At 36.9% G+C, this 20,661-nt stretch overlaps 1 protein-coding gene across 1 annotated transcript in view; it reads left to right on the forward strand.

Moving 5' to 3' along the window:
* The window catches only part of ITGA1 (integrin subunit alpha 1), a 187,510-nt gene extending 173,978 nt beyond the window's left edge, over positions 1-13,532 (forward strand). Inside the window, exons 24-29 of the mRNA XM_004380455.2 lie at positions 1,118-1,231; positions 2,725-2,829; positions 2,987-3,091; positions 4,017-4,109; positions 6,995-7,111; positions 13,404-13,532. Coding sequence (XP_004380512.1) covers positions 1,118-1,231; positions 2,725-2,829; positions 2,987-3,091; positions 4,017-4,109; positions 6,995-7,111; positions 13,404-13,448 — 579 coding nt within the window. The 3' untranslated portion in view covers positions 13,449-13,532. The remainder of the gene's footprint in view (positions 1-1,117; positions 1,232-2,724; positions 2,830-2,986; positions 3,092-4,016; positions 4,110-6,994; positions 7,112-13,403) is intronic.
* Positions 13,533-20,661: the final 7,129 nt, after the last annotated feature.

Genomic DNA, 20,661 nt, shown 5'->3' on the forward strand with positions numbered 1-20,661 from the left:
AATTTGTTATGATCCACACAGTCGAATGCCTTTGCATAGTCAATGAAACACAGGTAAACATCTTTCTGGTATTCTCTGCTTTCAGCCAGGATCCGCTTGGCAGGTTCCAATTGCCTGCCTTTCAGTTAGCAGCCATGCGATTAACTACTGCGCCATCACATCAGGGCTCCTCAGGGCATACTAAGGGAGAAAAATATTCAACTCTGATTTCCCCTAATCCCAGTCCTATTTTGGGAATGGGGGATGAAGGAACAATATGACCACTAACCACTAAACTTTTTTTTTTTCTTTGCTGGTTTAGTTATGCCAATTATCTATACCAAAAAACCCCAAACTCATTGCCATGGAGTTGATTCCATCTTATAGTGACCCTATAGGACAAAGTAGAACTACCCTAGAGGGTTTCCAAGGCTGTAATCTTTACAGAAGCAGACTGCCACACCTTTCTCCCTAGGAGCTGCTGGTGAGTTTGAACAGCTGACTTTTCAGTTAGCAGCTGAGCGCTTAACAACTGCACCACCAGTGCTCCTTCCAATTCTCTATACCCACCCAAAACCAAACCCACTGCCGTTGAGTTATTTCCAACTCGTGACCTCATAGGGTTTCCTCATAGGGTTTCCAAGACCATAAATCTTTAAGGATGCAGGCTGTCACATGTTTCTCCCGTGGAGCTGCTGGTGGTTTCAAACCTTTTGGTTAGCAGTTGAGATCTTTAACTACTGCACCGCCAGGGCTCCTTATTCTCTATACAGTGCTATAAATTGTCTACATTCATTTTGGGATTCAAAATATTACAGAGCTTAAAACCAAAAGCCTGTTGCTGTCGAGTAGATTCCGACTCACAGCGACCCTATAGGGCAGTGTAGAACTGCCCCACAGGGTTTCCAAGACTGTACTCTTTAAGGAAGCAGACTGCCACATCTTTCTCCTGCAGAGCAGCTGGTGGATTTGAACCACCAACCTTTCAGTCAGCAACTGAGTAATTAACCACTGTGCCATTAGGGCTACTATTACACAGCTTAATTCTTCAATTAAGAACCAAAGTCCTACATAAAACCAAAAGAATGTTATTGAAAGTGAGAGAATGGATTACATTTCTATTTTTTTTTCCCTGCAGATTAGAAAAAGTGGACATTTCCCAATGCCAGAACTTAAGTTGTCAATTTCATTCCCCAACTTGACATCAGATGGTTACCCTGTGTTGTACCCAACTGGATGGTCATCTTCTAATGTAAGTAAACTGTGCCTTAAAATTGTCATTAGAGCTCTCTTTTTTTCACTTTGCATTTAAAGCTTAGTTCTTCTTGTTCCCCACTCCACTTGATATAAACAGCTTTACCAAAGTTGGAGAAGTATTTAGAAAATAAAAATCATGATAATAATTTCCACTGGTTATTTAGTAGATTTTAGGTTCTTGACTGTCGACATACGTCTAAAATGTTTGTAACAACTTTGTTTGGCGTGTCGGAACAACTCTAAAGAGACTTCTGAATTGATCCTAAGCACAAAGATGTGCATAAACTAGTTGCTAATTGGGGAAGACTTGTGCCTGTTTTATAGTCACACAGATTAAGAAATTTTCATACAGATAAATGGGGTTAGAGAGGCATAGTATATGTTCTCCTTACTCATGGTGTTTTAAAAGATTTAGGTATTTGAGACAACCTCAGGGAAACATTTTAAACCATTTTAATTACATATACAAGTTATACAAGTTGGAGTGATAATCATATTAAAGCCCTTCTATAGATATCAACTGGGGAGATCTGTTAGTGCAGCCACCTCTTTAAACAGTGCTTAGAGAATCACTGTCTTTTTTTTTCCATCCATTTATTGCACCAAAACTTGTTCATAGCTCCTAAATAGTCTTCTTCAGTCTATACTCAGAAGTTCATGAGAATGGTATTTTGTCTTTTGACACTCACTTAATTCTGTGCTCTTCCTGTTCCAACTGTCTCGCCTACTAGAAAAAAACACTTTAATATACCCCCAGCGAGAGTGACCTTTCATGTAGGTCTGAGCTCTCAGCGTGGCCAAGAACCTCCCCCACCAAAAATAAGAGGTACGTTATTGCGTCCTCACCTCAAGCAATACCAGTATTACACCTCCTTTTACCTGTAGCATTGAATGAGTCTTTCTGGTAGATAATCTTTGTTATTTAGTGCCTGAAACATTAAAAAGCATAATAAGTATCGAACTAATGCATGAGTGATTTCATCATTTGATGATTTGTCTTCTTTTCACAGATTTTTTTAAGAATATTATTCTCAGAAATCAAGAAATAGCAACAGTGGTAGTTGGCTTACAATCGTATAGATATTTTCTGCACCACCCTAAAGGCAATGAAAAAATACACCTCTTAGAATTTCTCTCTAAACCAAAAAAGTAGGTTTGTGAGAATCTAGAAAGAAAAAAATTGCAGTTTTCATACTACTTATGAACCTTAGTTCTTATTGCCTTTAATCAAGAATGTAGAGAATCCTGGGGGAAGCAAAAAATGTATTCGATTAAGTCTGGAGAAACAATCCAAGGACCAGCTGTCTCATAAGCACAGCATTTTAACATCCACTGGTACATAAGAGGCTCCTCCATACCGCACACTCAAGATGGATATTTAATATGTGGTGATGGCTGTCATTCACAGATGTTCACATTGTTGCACCAAGCCATTTTCCCTTCTGACATCTGGCTGTATCTGATCAAAGAAATATTTTCATTTCTTAGAATGCAAACTGCAAACCCAGTAGCCTTCTGGATCCTCTTGGAATCAACTCTGGGAAGAAAATGATTATATCCAAATCTGAAAATCTCAAACGAGGCACAATTCTGGTAAATTCAGATAAATAAGATAATGCTAATTTTATCTCATGTTTTCCATGTGAATAAATTCAATATAAACCTAGAAATAGCTATCTTAAATATTCTAATATAGTATCTTTTATCAAACGGCAGGAATACTAATATGTACCTCTGAACATTTAAACAGGACTGCAGTTCATGTAAATTTGCTACCATTACATGTAATCTGATTCCTTCGGACGTGAGCCAAGTGAATGTTTCACTTACCTTATGGAAACTAACTTTTATAAAAGTAAGTGGCTTGCATTGTTCTGTGCAAATACTGAATCAATCAAAAGATATTTCTTTCCTGCTTAGTATGTGCAAAGCAGAGTGCTGTTATAGAGAGAACATGAGACAGAAGTGCAGGATAATGGGGTCCAAGCTCCGGCTCTATTTCGCCAGCTATGCGGGCCACATTTTTTCTGGCCTGTTGTAGCTAAGTTATCTCCAGGGTCCCCTTGCAGATACATACCTTTCTCAGTCTTTCTGATCCTTTTTCTTTGCACCTAATAAGTATTTCAAAACTGGTGGTATCAAATGACTTCATTAACAAAGATAGAGCTCGCATGTATTATGGATTCATTGTTTTATATCAGACTTACATTCCATATAAATATATTTTGGAGGATATGTTTTAACCCCTGATAAAACCAAATCTGTCTGACAGTGAGCTGTTTTAAAACTTAGTCCATTATATTTTGTATTATTTGTTACTCTCTTCGGGAAGTATTTAGTTGATCATATGACATTTCCATTTTTAGACTTGATCATATTAAATTGCTATTTTGTAAGTCAAGAATTGTTGAATATTAATAATTTCATTAGTCCCAAATAAGCATCTACATAAATCTCATTACTAGGGTGTAGCTACCAAAGGAGGTAGGCATAAAGTTTTTGTCTGTGTCTGTTTTTCCCTAAGGGTAAATCTGAATAGAAATTATTTAGGTTTTTTTCCCCATTCTATAACAAGAATCTAAGTGAGGTTTTGGGGCAAAGGAGGGAGCGTGGGTGCACATTCATCATTTGATGCCATCAGTTTTGTTTGGAAAGTTAACAAAACCAGCATTTTTAATCTCTTAGAAAAATTCGAGCTTTAAAAATTGCACTATTCAAACATGACAAGCTCTCATTGAGATTAACATAATATTTTTTTAAAAATCCTGTTTGCTTTTCAGACACATTTTTCCAGCTTAAATCTTACTGTAAGGGCGGAACTTCAGAGTGAAAATACATCCTTGATTTTAAATAGTGGCAATAAAAAAAGAGAGGTAAGTACAATGCTAAGTTTTGAAAACACATTTCACTCTGAATTTTATGACATAATGTTTTATAATTGCTTATAGATCCAAAAGCAGTGACTAGAACTACTCTCAATAAGTGACAGACACTTTTTGCTTCAAATTATACTTCATTAGCTTGAAGTGTGATTTCAGTCTCCTTCTTTCTTGTAAGAAACTGGGAAAACCATGATATTTACGATTAACATGCCATGTTTGACTCTATCGCTTCTATCACAGCAAATTGATGTTTTTACTTTCACCCTGATAATAAATGATACATTTGTAATTTTCCTCCTTAAAAACTGACATTATGCAATGCAGCTGACGTTTGAAAAGCAGTCTTGAAAACCACTTTATTTACAGGAAGTGCTTTTATATTATACAGGAATAATACGTATACATTTTTAACAGTGTTCTTCATTTAGCCATTAGGAAATTTGAAACAAAAATGAAGTGCTATTCCCTGATACATATTTAGGCTTGAGTCCTTGGTAAAAATACAGTGGTGTTTTTTACTCTTGCCTTTTCTAAAATATGACCAAAGCATTTGTGAACCCAGGCACTTCAGCATCATTCCCCCCTTACTATGGGAGAGTTTAAATATCCCAGAAGGAAAAACAGCACTGAGTGAGTCATGAAGTTCTATTTGGAAGCACCCTAACATTCAATGTTCTTTTAAAATTGCTTATTTCAAATTATTACAATGCCAATGACCTCTGATAAGTATACACTGTTAAAGAAAAAGCAAGAATTATGTATATAATGTTTACTTTATAGAGCAACTAGCCTGAAAAATGCAAAGTTCCTCCCCACAAGAAAAGCTAAAATTTTACTAGTTCTTAAAAATTAGGAGTATGTATAGTATTGGAAAGAGTAGATTTGATTCTTAAATATATTGGGTTAAAACTTTAAAACTAGTTTTATTTCCCCTAAATATTATCTAAAAATTCCCCTATGGAGATACCTATTCTATATTTCATCCTACAAGAAAATCATACCTAAACTGATAAAATTACTAAAAGTGATCATTTGGTAATTGTGTGATCCTGGATCTCTGATCCCATCTAGACTCCAGTTTCTGTATCTGAAAGTTCAGGGAATTGTTTTAGATGTTGTTATGAATTGAATCATGTCCCCCCAAAATATGTGTTGTAAATCCTAACTTCTGTGCCTGTGGTTATAATCTGATTTGGGAATGGGTTGTCTTTGTTATATTAATGAGGCAGAATTAGTGTAGCGTGTATCTTCAGTCAGTCTCTTTTGAGATATAAAAGAGATTAAACAAGCAAGCAGAAGAGAGATGAGGGAGAGAGATGCCAGGTCACATGAAGATCGCCCAGGAGCAGAAGCTCAAAGAGACAAGGACCTTTCTCCAGAGCCGGCAGAGAAAGAAAGCCTTCCCCTAGAGCTGGCACCCTGAATTCGAACTTCTAGCCTCCTAAACTGTGAGAAAATAAATTTCTGTTTGTTAAAACCATCCGATTGTGGTATTTCTGTCATAGCAGCACTAGGTAACTAAGACAGATGTGTTTAGAATCTGTCTTAAAAGGTCCCACTCTGTATATAACTATACTACTACCAGTAAAAATGAGTTGCTATTGAGTCAACTCCGACTCAGTATGTGTCAGAGTAAAACCGTGCTCCATAGGGTTTTCAACGGCTGATATTTCAGAAGTAGATTGCCAAGCTTTTCTTCCAAGGTACCTTGAGGTGAGCTCAAACCTCCAACCTTTTATTTAGCAGCCAAGGGCTTTAACCATTTGCACCATCCAGTAGGGACCTACCCACAGTGATCTGATGAGTTTGGATTGGTATCCACAGTATGCAAATATCTTCCCTGATAGTTTCCTTTTCTACACCTAATCTTCCCTCTAGGATAGGAAATTGAGATGTCCCCTGTTAAATGCAAATACAGAATCTTGAGCCATTATTAGTCATTGGTATCTACCTTGGGTTATTTTTTTCAGGAACCTAAAGGATGGGACACAGAGCAATCAAGTTTTATTGAGATTTTGAGTTCCAAAATAAGAGTCCCTAAGTAGCTGAAGTACTAAAAGCTGTCCACTTCACAATTTTACTTCCATTGATATCTGACTTATAGATGCTGACTAAAATAAAGCTCAATTAAAACAGACAATGTGGTATAATAAAAAGAACATTAACCCATTGCCATTGAGTCGATTCTAACTCATAGAGACTCTATAGGACAGAGTAGAACTGCCCCATAGAGTTTCCAAGGAGCAACTGGTGGATTCTAACTGCCTTCCTTTTGCTTGAGAGCCGGATTCTTAACCATTGCACCACCAGGGCTCCAAAAAGCACGTTAGGGGTGAATATATATACAAAAATCATTTATCTGTACACTTGCGATTTGTTTATTTTACTGTATGAAAATTATACCTCAATTTAAAAATGTAAAAAAAAAAAAGCACATTAAAATAAAACAATGAGACCCAGTCAGGTTTTTATGTCAATGCAACTTATGACCTTCCAACCCTAAACTTACACTGTTTGTATAATGCAATGAAATGTATTAATAACATCTTTAAACACATGATACTTTTGGTTCTCCAGGAGTTATGCAGAAATTTACCCTACCCTTGAACATTCTGATTCATTGACGTTTTGCTCTTTATGTATAAATTTCTGAAGGATAAGATAATAAATATCTTTCATTAATAATAAATTTGACATGGTGAGAGATTTAGAATAGTTGGAGAACATTTTGAAATGTAAACTCAATGTTTTCTCTGTATGTAGTAATGAGATAAAGTGCACTGTGTGATAGAAAATTATAACCTACTAGAACTCAATGTTCTGGGAGTGCTAATAGGTGTTTATTAATGTTCACAATTTTGTTTAATAATTCCCAGCTTGCTATTCAAATATCCAAAGATGGGCTACCAGGCAGAGTGCCATTATGGGTTATCCTGTTGAGTGCTTTTGCGGGATTATTGCTGTTAATGCTGCTCGTATTAGCCCTGTGGAAGGTAAGCACCAAAGTTCCTTTGACTTTCTGTTTAGATCATCAACAGCAAATTGACAAATTATGATGCATCCATACTGTGGAATACAGTATTATACTGCTATACTGTTAGGAAAAAAAAATTGAAATGATGACCAGGATACAAATAAAAAAAACATATTTCAAAGCCTGTAAACAACTTGTTTCCATTTTTGTAAAAGAAAAAAAAAAAAGACAATGTACTTATTTTGGACTGCGCGTATCCCCAGATCATGGAGGATCTTTCTAGAGGTTGGGATTATAGAGGACTCTCATATGTCTGTAACATTTGAAATTTTAATATAATTATGTATTACTTTTATAAGCAGAGAAGAATGAACAACATATTTTGTAGAAAAAGAAAAGTGTGGATTCCAATGTCAAATTAAGGGCATATAGAAAGTTGGTTCATGGTTAAAATAAACTTTGTCCTAATCATGTATCTCTGTGTATCTTAAAAATCAAATGCTTCCTCTATATACAAATATACCACCTTTAATGCAATAGTTGTGTCCCTTGACTGGGAATGGTGGGGGAGGTTAGTAATTAGTTGATATAAGGTATAATTTACAATTTCCAAGACCTATATTAAATCCATTTGTCAAATTGAATGACCGTCTATTTTCTCTGGGGTAAATCTGGGTTTTTACATAGATATTTTGCTTAGAGTGAGGTATGCAAGATTTTTCAAGCCCTTAGCTGAATCATTTTCAATGTCAGCAGAACTGAGATAATTGCTTTTAGAATAAATTTAATAGGGAATAAAATCCCATTAAAAAGTTGAATTTAATGCTTTTCTAATTAAACATCAAGTTGGCATTTATTCAAGCATAGTATCATCCTACATTTTGCCTATTATTTTGTTAAACAGTTAAACTATGTTAAAAATACAGACTGTGACTACATATTCATTTTTCTAATACCCGAGCAACAGAATTGTCTTTTAATCGAATAGTTTAAATAGTAAATTTCCTCCTACTGATTATCTACTGTTCCTATTCTTTCTAACTCTTCTATAATAATTAACTTCTTGCTTTTTGGAGGATTACTATATGAGGAGAAGATGAGCAAACCTGTGTTCAAGGTTAGTAGCATTTAGTTCAGTAAATAGAATCCATAGCTCTTCTCCAATGAAGTCCCCAAGACAGGATTCTTCACCATATCAAACGTTCAGGGTTCTCCTAGTTTACAAGATCCTAGCGCTCTCTGTAATACCTGACTTTGCCACACTGTGGTACCCAAGGCCTGGCTTTTTGGTGTCAAGATTGTGCTTCAAATATAGAATGCAACTTCTTTGTTTACTACGCAGGGGCAGATTATCCAATAAACAAGGAAAGCATGGGCTTGCTTGTGCTTGCTTATTAATTTATAGCAAACAGTCTCACATTTTTTCATCACGTCAAAGATTCTGCTTCTAGCGATGGCCAGCTTCGGTCTTTCTCCCAACCCCACAGCATCTTCCTACAGATTCAATGCCTCTTTTCAAATTTACAATCCCTGACAGGGGTGGATGACTCAGTAAGGAAGGTAAGCATGGGCTTACTTGTGCTTACTTACTAGTCCTTGGTAAGCAATTTCACATGGGTTTCACCTTGATGTGGTATGGTGAAACTGTTCACTACAGATTAGTAAGTAAGCACAAGTAAGCCCATGCTTACCTTGCTTATTGGATAAACTACCCCTGAGAGAGAATGTTATTGCCTATTGCTTTTAGTACAATCTTTTATTCTAGCACTGAACCTGTTCCTACAGCTTTAGTACACCCTTGACAAGAGAAGAGGAGAAAACAGCTGATATTTGGATAGTTCTCCCTGGCCTCATACCTCTGTTCAAAACAAGTAAATACAACATTTCATTCACTTTTTTTTTCAGTCACTAGTCTGAAAAAGCATACATAAAAATAAACACATCCTTCCATCCAGTAAATGTGTTGATACATTTTTCTGGATTCTTGGTCTTCTTTTTTAGGTCCAAAGCAAGGTCATTTAACAAACGTTTGGACTGTCCTGACTAGTAGGTGTAGTTCAGCCACTTCCTTGGGAGGTATAGCAATTAGAATTCAGATTTCAAAGTAGAAGGAAGGGAGCTATCACATTGAGTGCTACTATGTGCCAGAACCATTTTAAGCATTTCCACATACTGTCTCATTTAATACTTACAGCAACCTTGTGAGGTGGACAGTGTCATAAACCTCATTTTGTAAACGAGGAGCTTGAGGCACAGGAAAGTTGAGTGTTTCCCAGGCCTTATGCTTTGTAAGGTTCAGAGCAAGGAGCTGAATCTGGGCCATTTTACTCGAGCATCCACACTGTTAACCCCTCACAGCATATTCTCTCTTGCTTTGATTCACTCTGATATCCTTACAACAGCCTTTTCAACTAAGTCTTTTTTTTTTAATTGTACTTTAGATGAAGGTTTACAGAACAAACTAGTTTCCTGTTAAACAGTACGTATATTGTTTTATGACATTGGTTAACAACCCCACAACATGTCAACACTCTTCCTTCTCGACCTTGGGTTCCCTGTTATCAGCTTTCCTATCCCCTCCTGCCTTCTAGTCCTTGCCGCTGGGATGTTGTGCCTGTCTAATCTTTGGTTGAAGGGTGAACCTCGGTAGTAACTTCATTACTGAGCAAAAAGGGTGTCCGGGGGCCATACTCTCGGAGTGTTTCCAGTCTCTGTCAGGCTAGTAAGTGTGGTCTTTTTTTGTGATTTAGAATTTTGTTCTACATTTTTCTCCAGCTCTGTCTGGGACCCTCTGTTGTGATCCCTGTCAGAGCATTCAGAGGTGGTAGCTGGGCACCATCTATTTGTACTGGATTCAGTCTGATGGAGGCCGTGGTAGATGTGGTCCATTAGTCCTTTGGACTAATCTTTCCTTTATATCTTTAATTTTCTTCATTCTTCCTTGCTCCCGAAGGGATGAGACCAGTAGAGAATCTTAGATGGCTGCTCAAAGGCTTTTAAGACCCCAGATGCTACTCACCAAAGTAGAGTGTAGAACATTTTCTTTATAAACAATGTTATGCCAGTTGAGCTAGATGTTTCCAGAGACCATGGTCCCAGCGGCCCTCAGCCCAGAAGTTTGGTCCCTCAGGGAGTTTGGATGTGTCTACAGAGCTTCCATGACCTTGCCTGGTACAAGTTGTGCTGGCTTCCCCAGTATTGTGTACTGTCTTCACCAAAGTTACCACTTGTCTATTGTCTATTTAGTTCAACTAAGTCTTTTTAACTACATTTTATACAGGAAACATAGAAGCAAGGAGAGATTAAATAACTTCCAAGATTATCAGCTAGTAAATGACTGGATTCAAGCAATGACCTACCTGTAAAGCCCATCCCCTTTCCAATGTATCCCACTGCTGCAGTCTATGCCACCGGGCTCTTTACCCTAGAGCTGCAGGAATTAAGTTTCATTCAAGAGGGTCACGAACTCCCTGAAATGTGCAAAAATATTTGATTTCATAATGAGGGTCTCTGGTTGCACTTGGACTTTCAGCAGGCTCCATTCTACTGAAAAGTTTACCTCCACTCCTGCTTTGAAGCTGTGCTGTCACCTCTCTGAAACATGCATTCAGTCTGCAGGAGGCTCAGTAGAGCTCTGTTCATCCTTAGGCATCTCTGTATACTAACTAGATCTGGAGAAGACACCTCAGACTATCACTTCTTCCTCCTTCTTCCAAATCCCACTACCCTGAAGTTCATTTGAATTCCCTAGTCTGAGATTCCATCAAGGGACAGGCCAAAGATTCCCCCTGGATCAGTGATTCAGTTTCCGAAAGCACAGCCTTTATGGCTTTATCTTCATAGGACTGAAAGAACACCAAACCCACTGTCCTCCGGTCGGTTCCAACTCACAGCGACCACTCAGCACAGAGCAGAATTGCCTCATAGGATTTCCAAGGTTGTAAATCTTTGCAAAAACAGGCCGCCACATCTTTCTCCCTGTGGAGCAGCTGGTGGGTTTGAACTGCTGATCTTTTGGTTAGCAGCCGAGAGCTTAACCACAGTGTCACTGGGGCTCCTTTTCTTTGGACACATGGCAGAAATTAAAGCTTGAGAAAACCTTAGTAGCTGAGGAATAAACATATTTAATGATTGAGAGGGGAAACTCTGTAGGGGACACAGGTTTAAGTAGGTTGAGAAACACGTCCTGAAGCATGGTACCACTAGTGGCTTTATTGCCATGTTGAGGGAGAAGCCCAGTCTGCCAACTAACCAATAGCGTAGAATGTGGCTCTATCCACATAGGAACCCCGAGAATGAAGAAAGTTCCTCTCCCATAACTTGATCTGATACTTATGCCATAAGTTCCACCATTGATGTTTTATTTGTTAATCTTACAGCTTTGTTCCTCATCCAATGTACCGTATTTTTACACAAATAACACTTGCTTCTGCATTTGTTTGCCCTCCTCCGTCGAGGTTTTTTTGGAAGCGTGCTATGCTAATTTTTTACAGCAACATGTGGAAGAGGATTGTTATTGTGCTTGTGAGGGTGCCTCACTCATGCATCTTAATTTTTTTACCCTTTTATTTATTAGTATGAATTAATTCATTCAATATTTATGTAATATATATTCATTAAGCACCTACCTGTGCCAGGGACTTTAATAGGGTTTTGGACTAGGGAAGCATAGAAAGGATCATTAAGCAAATTGGAGGAAAGAAAAAGAAGGAAAGCAAATACTACAAAGAAAGTTTGAGGACCAAAATCAAACTTTTCTTATTTCAAGATTTTGCTTAGGAATGGCCCAGTTCAATTTGAAGCTATAAGCTATATGCTTCTAATATCCACTCTAATCATCCAACTTTCCTTAAGATCCCAGTGTTAATAGAGTTGGTTAGGTGGGAAAATTTAGACACCAGACATTAAGTTTTAAAATAGAGCATTTAATATGTGAAGGCAAAGGAAAGTTGAAAAGAAGTAAATAGATTTCAGAGAGGACGGATAGAAGATCAAGAGTTGGGTGGGGCAGGAAAGAAAAAAGTCGTAGAATTCACCACCTGGTTTTGTGAAAGCCATGGCTGGTTTATTTTTGACTCAGGACATGCAGGGACAAGTTAAAGAGGCCTAATGGTTTGTGAATCTGGGACTTTTACAGTTGGCTCAAAGAAAAAGGACCGAGACATGTAGGAGAACTGACATTCTGGGGAAAAGACAGGTTTATTATGGTTTTCATGTTCATTTGTCCTCTGGTCACTGGGAAATTCACCACACTTTTTCCTCATCCACCACCAACTAGATCTGGCCTGGGGGAAGTCAACATTTTCTAACCTAAAAATGCATACTTTTCACCCTTCATCCCCTCTAAGCCCTCAATTGTTCAATAATCATTATTTTAAAAAATTTAATTACCTTACATAATTCACTATAACTTCATGATTAAGATGATATGAAGGTGCCATACTTTGAAAGGTTTGAATCATTGCCTTTGCTTGAACTATTATAATGCGGTCTCAACTTGGAAAAAAAATACATGGATGAAAAAGCCACTTCTCTTTTAATTTTTTTAAATTCCTTTTTCTTTAAGATTTTAACATTTTAACATTTTAAGTAATCACAAAAGTCCCTTCTAGCTCCCAATCGTTTATTGTTGTTGTTGTTATTCTGTATTGAAGGAAATAAGTAAATATATTTTGTGATGCCAAAAGTCACAAAGCATAATAAATTATGACTCTCCTTCACTACGACATGCAATTTTTCATATATTCAGTGACTTCATTTTCATATCCAAATGCTGTAGGGTGTATACAAGAGGTTCTTTATGTAAAGTCTATGTAGGCAGATGTTCTGATACATTTAACATTAGTCCAGACCACTCAGAAATCTCCCCTTCACCTGGGCCACAGGTGTACCAACCAGATTCCCCATCAGCTCTAATTCCTTCAATTTATGACCATCTATTATTTGGTGGAAGTTTCTCTGCCACATCCTGGGGTGGGGTGGGGGGGTCGGTGGCGGGGATAATTAAGTCAAAGTAGAGTCAATGCCAGCTAACTGCAGTTTATATGTCTCCCAAAATGTATTCGCAGAACACTTTAAATGATTTAAATACATGTATTATCCTTTAGTAGGAGACATAGTATAACAAAAAAGTTAAAAATAAAATAATAATTTGTTTAATGTCATTTTCTTGACATTCCATATTACTTAATAGGTCAATAAAAAATACCCAGAATTGCAAAAATACTATTAAATTAAATTTTATTCAAGATTTGTATTTATTACCAAAATTCAAATAATTAATTCTGTTATGCTTTATATTTTCTCAACAGATTGGATTCTTCAAAAGACCACTGAAAAAGAAGATGGAGAAATGAAATATTTTACAAGAGAAAAAAAAACAATTTTTCAATGATCTATCCTCAGGTTTGCCTCCAATATGTGACAAGAAAAATATAACTAAAGACCTGGTCACATTATGTAATCCATCAGGGATTAATCACTTGGAAAATAACAGCTCGAGCATGAACCAAAAATAATAATATAAAGATATATTTTTATTTCACTGTGTGTTTTACCTGTTCAGCTCATCGGTTTTCAGCAGTGACACATATAAAATGATAAAAGGTATTTTTAAATAATTACTCATTTTTGAGTATTTAAACAAAATTACAGTGTTTTTAGAGGAAAACTAACCTGTACAAATATGTTTATATAGCAAATAACCATTCTAAGTATTTAAAGAATGCATCAAAAGATTTTATGATCACTGAAACATTTATTCTCAAAACAATATAAATTGAACTTTCCCCCTTGATTCCCAATGAATATCCATAGTCAGCATGATAGCATTTGTAAATACCAAGAAAGGAATTACTTGAAAAAGATCACTTCCTCCAATTCAAATGAGAAAAATTTCCTGTAGTGAAATCTATATACAATATGGACTAAAAATAGAATTAAATCACAGAGAATACATTCAGCATCTTTGTATTGGGTTCTGTACTTGGAAATCCTTTTTCCAAGGTATCTGGAAAATGATGCAATTGAGCTGAAATTCTATCTAGGATAGAAAATCAAGATAGACTCATTGTTTGAAAACAAGTGCACTGAATGGATTAATTTAAGCTTTTACAGAACACGCTTAATTTTGATACTGAGCTCTAAAACTCAAAATTCTTTTATACTGAAAACACACTTAAAGCAATTTTTATTTTATTTGTGTGGCGTAACAGTACTTTGTCATGAAAAGCCACAATGCATGAAGGATATGCTAAAATGGTTTCTGAATAGAACATGACTGCATAGATAGAGGCCACTGAGATGCTAAAATCATTTTTGCTGAGCAGCTTTTGAATGTTAGGGGTACCAGGATGTAACCCAAAATAGGAGTTTTCTCAACTCCTTGGTACATGGTTTATTAGATCCCTAAGCTGTGATAGTATGTTTATTTTCAATTTTTTAAAAGATATTTAATTTTCCAAACACACTTCTTATTTTTATAAAAAGGCAGTGTTCCATTTAAGTATTGCATTTTACCAAGAAGTCATTGTTTTGAGTGTGGAATATCAGTATGTAAATAGAACCCCAGAAGTATGTGCTTCTTTGTTCTTGAAGTAATCATTATGGTGCATTGGACGCTACTGTAGCACAAACTCCTAGGTTGCTCCATTTCTTAGGAAAATAACAAAAATGAATGTATAATAGCTGTATGTGTGAACTACTGCTGTAAAGTTTGCTGATACTTCTATAACAACTCCATCTATCCACCTGATTTACCATCGCAAGACCAGAACCTGCAATTATCCAGAAAATCTTGGACTCTGCTTTTCACAAAAAAGCAGCTAATCAAGGGAGAAAATAAATGTCATGGATTGAATTTTCAGAAACTAGTTTCCAAGGAATTATCTGAGGACTCAGAGTCAGCCTACCTCACGGCTTTCCATATCTATACGTAAGCTCCTGTTGGTCAAAGTGATGCCCCTGAGGGTGCCAAGGTCATCTGTAGTTAGAAGAAAGGTTAAATGTTTCCGGAGACTTGATGCCCTCCTGCTGGCCTGTCATTGTTCAGAAATGTCCGCTTTTGGAATTTCCTTCATTCCAGCTAGCTCCAGATTCAGAAATTATTCTTTCCATGTGTTCTTTCTTTGCTCAACAAAACTCAGGGTCTCTCCCAGTCAGGGTCACTGTAATGCACAACTCCAGTGCACAGCCTGCTCAGCAGCCGCCCTCCATTCTCAGCATTCTTAGAAGGAAATCTAACAGATAAAATTAAATTCCCACTAGGCATCTATGACTGATAGACAAAGCATTCACTGAACCAGGAGTGTACACATTTAAATGAAATACATTGTTAGTCCAAAGGGGAAAATAGAAACCAAGGAATTTCAAACCTTTAAGGAAAGAGAGAGGGAGTTGTTTGCTCAGGACAAGTAGTTTACTTGTAAGCCTGGCATAATTTTTAATATAAATCTTCCCTAATTATTAAACAGAATATTTAATGAACTAGAGCTCCTATTTCCTTAATAATTTGTTGAGATTTATACATATAAGTGTGGGTGTGCATGTGTGTATGTGCATGTACACACACATTGAATACAAAATAACACCAAACACAAAAGTTTACAAAAAAAAAAACACAAAAAACTTTATCAATAATAAAAGTTTGATTTTTCCACTTTGCATGTAGTTTTCATTTTCATTAATTTTTAGTTTACAGTTCTGCAACTATCAAAAAAACATAAATGCAGACACTTGGATTAAAAAATAAGTCAATAGATGTTCCAAATTAGCTTTGTACAAATGTGCTAAAACACATTCAGTGATTAAGAAATATACTAAACTCTATCATTTTATTTTCAAATATTTATTAAGAATAATGGGCAGTATTTAAGACTATACATGTACTTACTGACTACATTGCCTAACAACTTTGTTTTTTTTTTTTTAATTTCGCTATTCTTTAAAAATGATTTTTGCTTCAATTCTAAATGAACTACGTATGTAGTCCCTGTACTGACCAAACCTGCTATGGTATATTGGTAAATTGCTTAACAACCAGCTTTCCAGGAAGAAAAAAACCCTGATTTGTATTTTTGCCAATTTCAGTGGTCTGAACACTCTCACCATGGCCAGTTTCAGTCTACCCACGTGACTCTCCCTAGCTCACAAAATTCTTGAAAATTTATCAGTCAGCTCTCATGAACCAGGATGAACTGGTGTCAGCACACCACTGAGCTAGATATAGATTAGACAGATATAGATATGGATATAGATTAACATAGATATGCATATACATACACACACATATATACATGGAATATAAATACACAAACACACATGATATAATCAAATTATGCTGAAAATGCTGATTATATCAAACCTGGTAGATATAATGCTATATAGTTTCTCATTCTTCAATTTCAATTTCTAAAATTATAAACTTCCTTTACTATGAATAAAATATTATGAACTCTCAGGAGAAGAGAGTAATTGAAAGCAAAGAAATATAAAATGTGATACAGAAAAAAGCAGATCTATACAGACTCAAAGGAGCTGTTTCACTTTCTCAGGGAATCCAGAGCCCTGTGAACAACGCTGGGAAAGTTCCAATTTAACTACAACTTCAGTGATCAGATTTGTTAAACCATTTCCCTCTGAGCACCAAAAGCATTGGGAACTTAACTTTTGAATATTTTCTATGTTGTTGAAAGTGTGCTTGAAAAGAGACTTGTAGGAAGAGATACTTTTATAAAATTTGATACTTAGCTACACTAATTTTATCTGTGTATCTACATATGTATGTATCTATCTACCTACAGCTCTGGTATTGCAATGGTTAAGCCCTCGGCTACTAACTGAAAGGTGGGCAGTTCAAACCCACACAGCAGCTCTGCAGGAGAAAGACCTGGTGATGTGCTCCCATAAAGATTATAGCCTAGACTACCCCATGGGGCAGTTCTGCTCTGACACATGGGGTCACTATGAGTCAAAAGCTACTTGATGTTACCCAACAATGTCTATCTGTCTGTCCATCTATCTGTATACACATATTATATATATATATATATATATATAGAAGGAGAGATACAAATGTAAATTCCCCTTTTCCTTTTATGAAACTAAGGTCTAGTCTCAATTGGGAAACAGAAATATTTATACCAAAAGAAAATGTGGCTGCATTGTAACTGAGTAAAGCTGGAGTTGTGAGAAACCCTGCCCTCGACGATTCCCTCCTGGCATCTCTGGATGCCCACAGCATGCACTGTGTTGAACGGCTGTCCTACTGGCTTCTGTGCAGTGTGTTTTCATACAAGGCATGTAAGTGTCTTTGTTGAACACATTGACTGCTCCATCTGAATTGACTTTCTTGCTTTGCACAACATAGAGCAAACCAGGGAAGACCTGGGTCCAGAGTATGGCTCAGGTGCCAGGTAGTCAGGTTACTCTTCAAATAAACAGGCTTCTGGCAAATTGATTTGTAAAAATAGTATTCTATGCGCTCTTCTTTTATTTTCAAATCTTCTCAAGCCTCTCCCCAAGGGAGATTTTGGAGAAGACTATTGGAGAAAAATCTGCTAATGAATCATGTGCTGTTTGCTGTGAATACCAGCTTCAGTGAATTGCTCATTTACACAAGGATTCAGTCCTTGGTTCTTCAGTGGGGCACTAAAAGATTAAGATGGTATAATGTAGCAGGAGCAACGTGCAATGTACTTCAGACAAGGAACATCTCTGAGAGATTTACGTACTATTATGGAGCACTATCATGAGTAAAGAGCCCTGGTGGCGCAATGGTTAAGAGCTACAGCTGCTCACCAAATGGTCAGCAGTTTGAATGCACCAGTCCCTCCTTGGAAGCCCAATGGGGCAGTTCTACTCTGTCCTGTAGGGTCTCTATGAGTCGGAATCAACTCGATGGCAATGGTTTTGGTTTGTTTGTTTGGTTTTTAATCGTGAGTTAGAATCAACTCCAGGCAGTTAACAACAACAACAACATGGAGCATTACCAGCAACTGTGCCAAGGGGAAGCTGGCAGCAATTAGCCCTTTGACGAATTTCCATCAGCACTCCACCATCCCCATACCCACCTAGGAGAATGAAAAATTAAAAATAGAAAAGAAGGGCTTTAAATTCTCAAACTAATGCTTTCTTTTTTTTTTTTAATTAAGATACACAATCTAAGTGTAAACAGCAGAATATTTCATGCAGACACATCTTCAGTGTGAGTCCATCGGCACCCCGTTACAATCATGTTGCTGCCCCTATACTCTTTGACACAACAATTCTGAAACCACCACTGGAGGTGAACTCTGTTAACTCCGCAAGGAAAGGAAACCCAAAGTACATTAAATTAGTTGCCATCGACAAGTCAATTTGATTCATGTCTACCCCATGTGTGTCAGAGTACAACTGTGCTCCATAGGGTTTTCAGTGGCTCATTTTTTGGAATTAGATTGCCAGACGTTTCTTCCAAGGAGACTCTGGTCAGACTCAAACCTGTAACCTTTCGGTAGCAGCTGAAAAGTAACTCTTTGAACCTCCTAGGGACTCCCAAAGTACATTACAGAGGGCTAAATACTGTAGCTTCCCAAACGGAAGCCCTGTTATACAGCATTATTAAGTAGAATGATTATTGGGTAGAGCAAATAGAGTTAAAATCTAACATTTTAATCTGACAAATCAGAATCTTTGATCATCATATTAAAATTTAACCTCAAATTTACAAATTCATAGTTACAGCATTTAACCATCAACCTTGAGGACACATACAGGACTGCATGTAGGCTTTTAAGTTCTGTTGCCCCCTACAACTGTACCCAAGAAATCCAGTTCATAACTGATCGGAATGGATCTACCTGCTAGGATAAAGGCCCAAGCTGAATTTCTGAATCCTTACTGTTCTCATGCCCCAGGATCAACCCACCACATCAGACACACATGAGCAGATCTTGCTGAAATACTACCATATCAAGAAATATACAAGGATGAATATCACTTTTAATGTTAGGCTCTTTGCTTTTACATCAACTTTATTTTTTTAAATACATCAAAACCTTCTCAGTAGCTAATGAGTTCAAAACTTCACACAAGACTTCCTTGCATTCCTCTCCCACCACAGCCAAGTGCTTAACCAGTGCACCACCAGGTTGCCTTTCTCTTACCACAGGCTGGAGAATTTCCTTGCCATGAGGACTGGGCTGCAGGAGCCAGAGGAGATTTGCAGGATCTCTCTGCCTTCTGCCTTCCAGTTGGTTTCTCCTCTTCTCAGCTGCATAGCGGGAATCTTTTGTTTTGATTTGGGGCTTCCTCAGCAAGACCATTCTACGCCTTGTACCCTGTGCAAAGCCTTGGGTGATGGTATGTAATCCTTGTTGGTGAGCTGAAACTCTGAAATCCTTGAGTTATGTGACACATCATGGAAACCACAGCAATAAACTAGAGATCAACACCTTTTTTACTTTTTAAGATTATGTTTAATTTTAGCATATTTCCAGCCATATTATTATAAAAAAGACTAAGTCTGGAATTTTTGGAGCTCTTCTGCAACAGACTAAGACTCAATGTTTAATATTTTATTTTAGTCAGTTTGATCTCTGTATATATAGTGGGGACCAAATTAGAAAAAGAAATCATCCAAAGAACACAAAATGAAAGCCAGCCGTCCTCTTAAAAAATATTTTATTGGTACTACCTGACACACACCCCCACCCGCATTTTTGAAGAGGTAGAAAAAGGTTGGATGGGAAAGAGTGAATGAACATAATTTCTCCTTTTCTCCCCAGAGTAGCCAGGCAGAGGGGAACAACCAAACAGAACTTAATCAAGGAGGTTGTAGCATCATGAGCCCAGTACCAGGTGACAATCTTCCTGTCCTGTCCCCTGTGGCATCTTGCGCCTTGAGAGAGAGAAAAGAAAGGGGGGGAGGGAATAATGAAGCCATTTTTCTTTATATACGTGCATCCTTACTCCTCATATATATATAAGTGTATACCCCATCCATAGTACTAGTATATATACTTTGCACAAGTAAATCATTGATTAAATAAGAGCAAAATGTATCTTTTTACCTATCTTTTGACAAGGCTAATTTCCTGGAGTTGAACATAGTTTGGGCTCAGGCAGAAACAATCCCTTGAAGTAGCAACAGCTCAGACCTTCTTCATACTAGAACCATTTCAAAGATCACACAGGATATTCCAGTATTTAATGTTTTGTATCTGAGATGCCTCCTCTCCTTACTCAGGATGCAGCAGCAGCTCGACATTCCTTATTAGGAAACATTAGCCTGTTAGGAGATTGTTATACTGTGTATTACTACTGTGAGGTTGTAAAATTGTGAATGGACAGTGTAAAGAATTGTATCCATTCTATCAAAAAGAAAAATATTGTAAATATTAACTACTGCCCTGAAACAACACCTATAGTGCTCACTTTTCTGCATGGTCTAACATAAAATGTATTGCATTGCTTGTTTTTTTATTTATCTCAGAAAAACCTCATTAAAATGAATAACATAAGGGTATGTGCATTTCTATGAGACTTTTAGGATAAGCTCATTAGAAGAAAACATTTTGATTACGTTCAAGG

Source organism: Trichechus manatus, unplaced genomic scaffold (genome assembly GCF_000243295.1).
Source record: "Trichechus manatus latirostris isolate Lorelei unplaced genomic scaffold, TriManLat1.0 scaffold00074, whole genome shotgun sequence".
Lineage (NCBI taxonomy): Eukaryota > Metazoa > Chordata > Mammalia > Sirenia > Trichechidae > Trichechus > Trichechus manatus.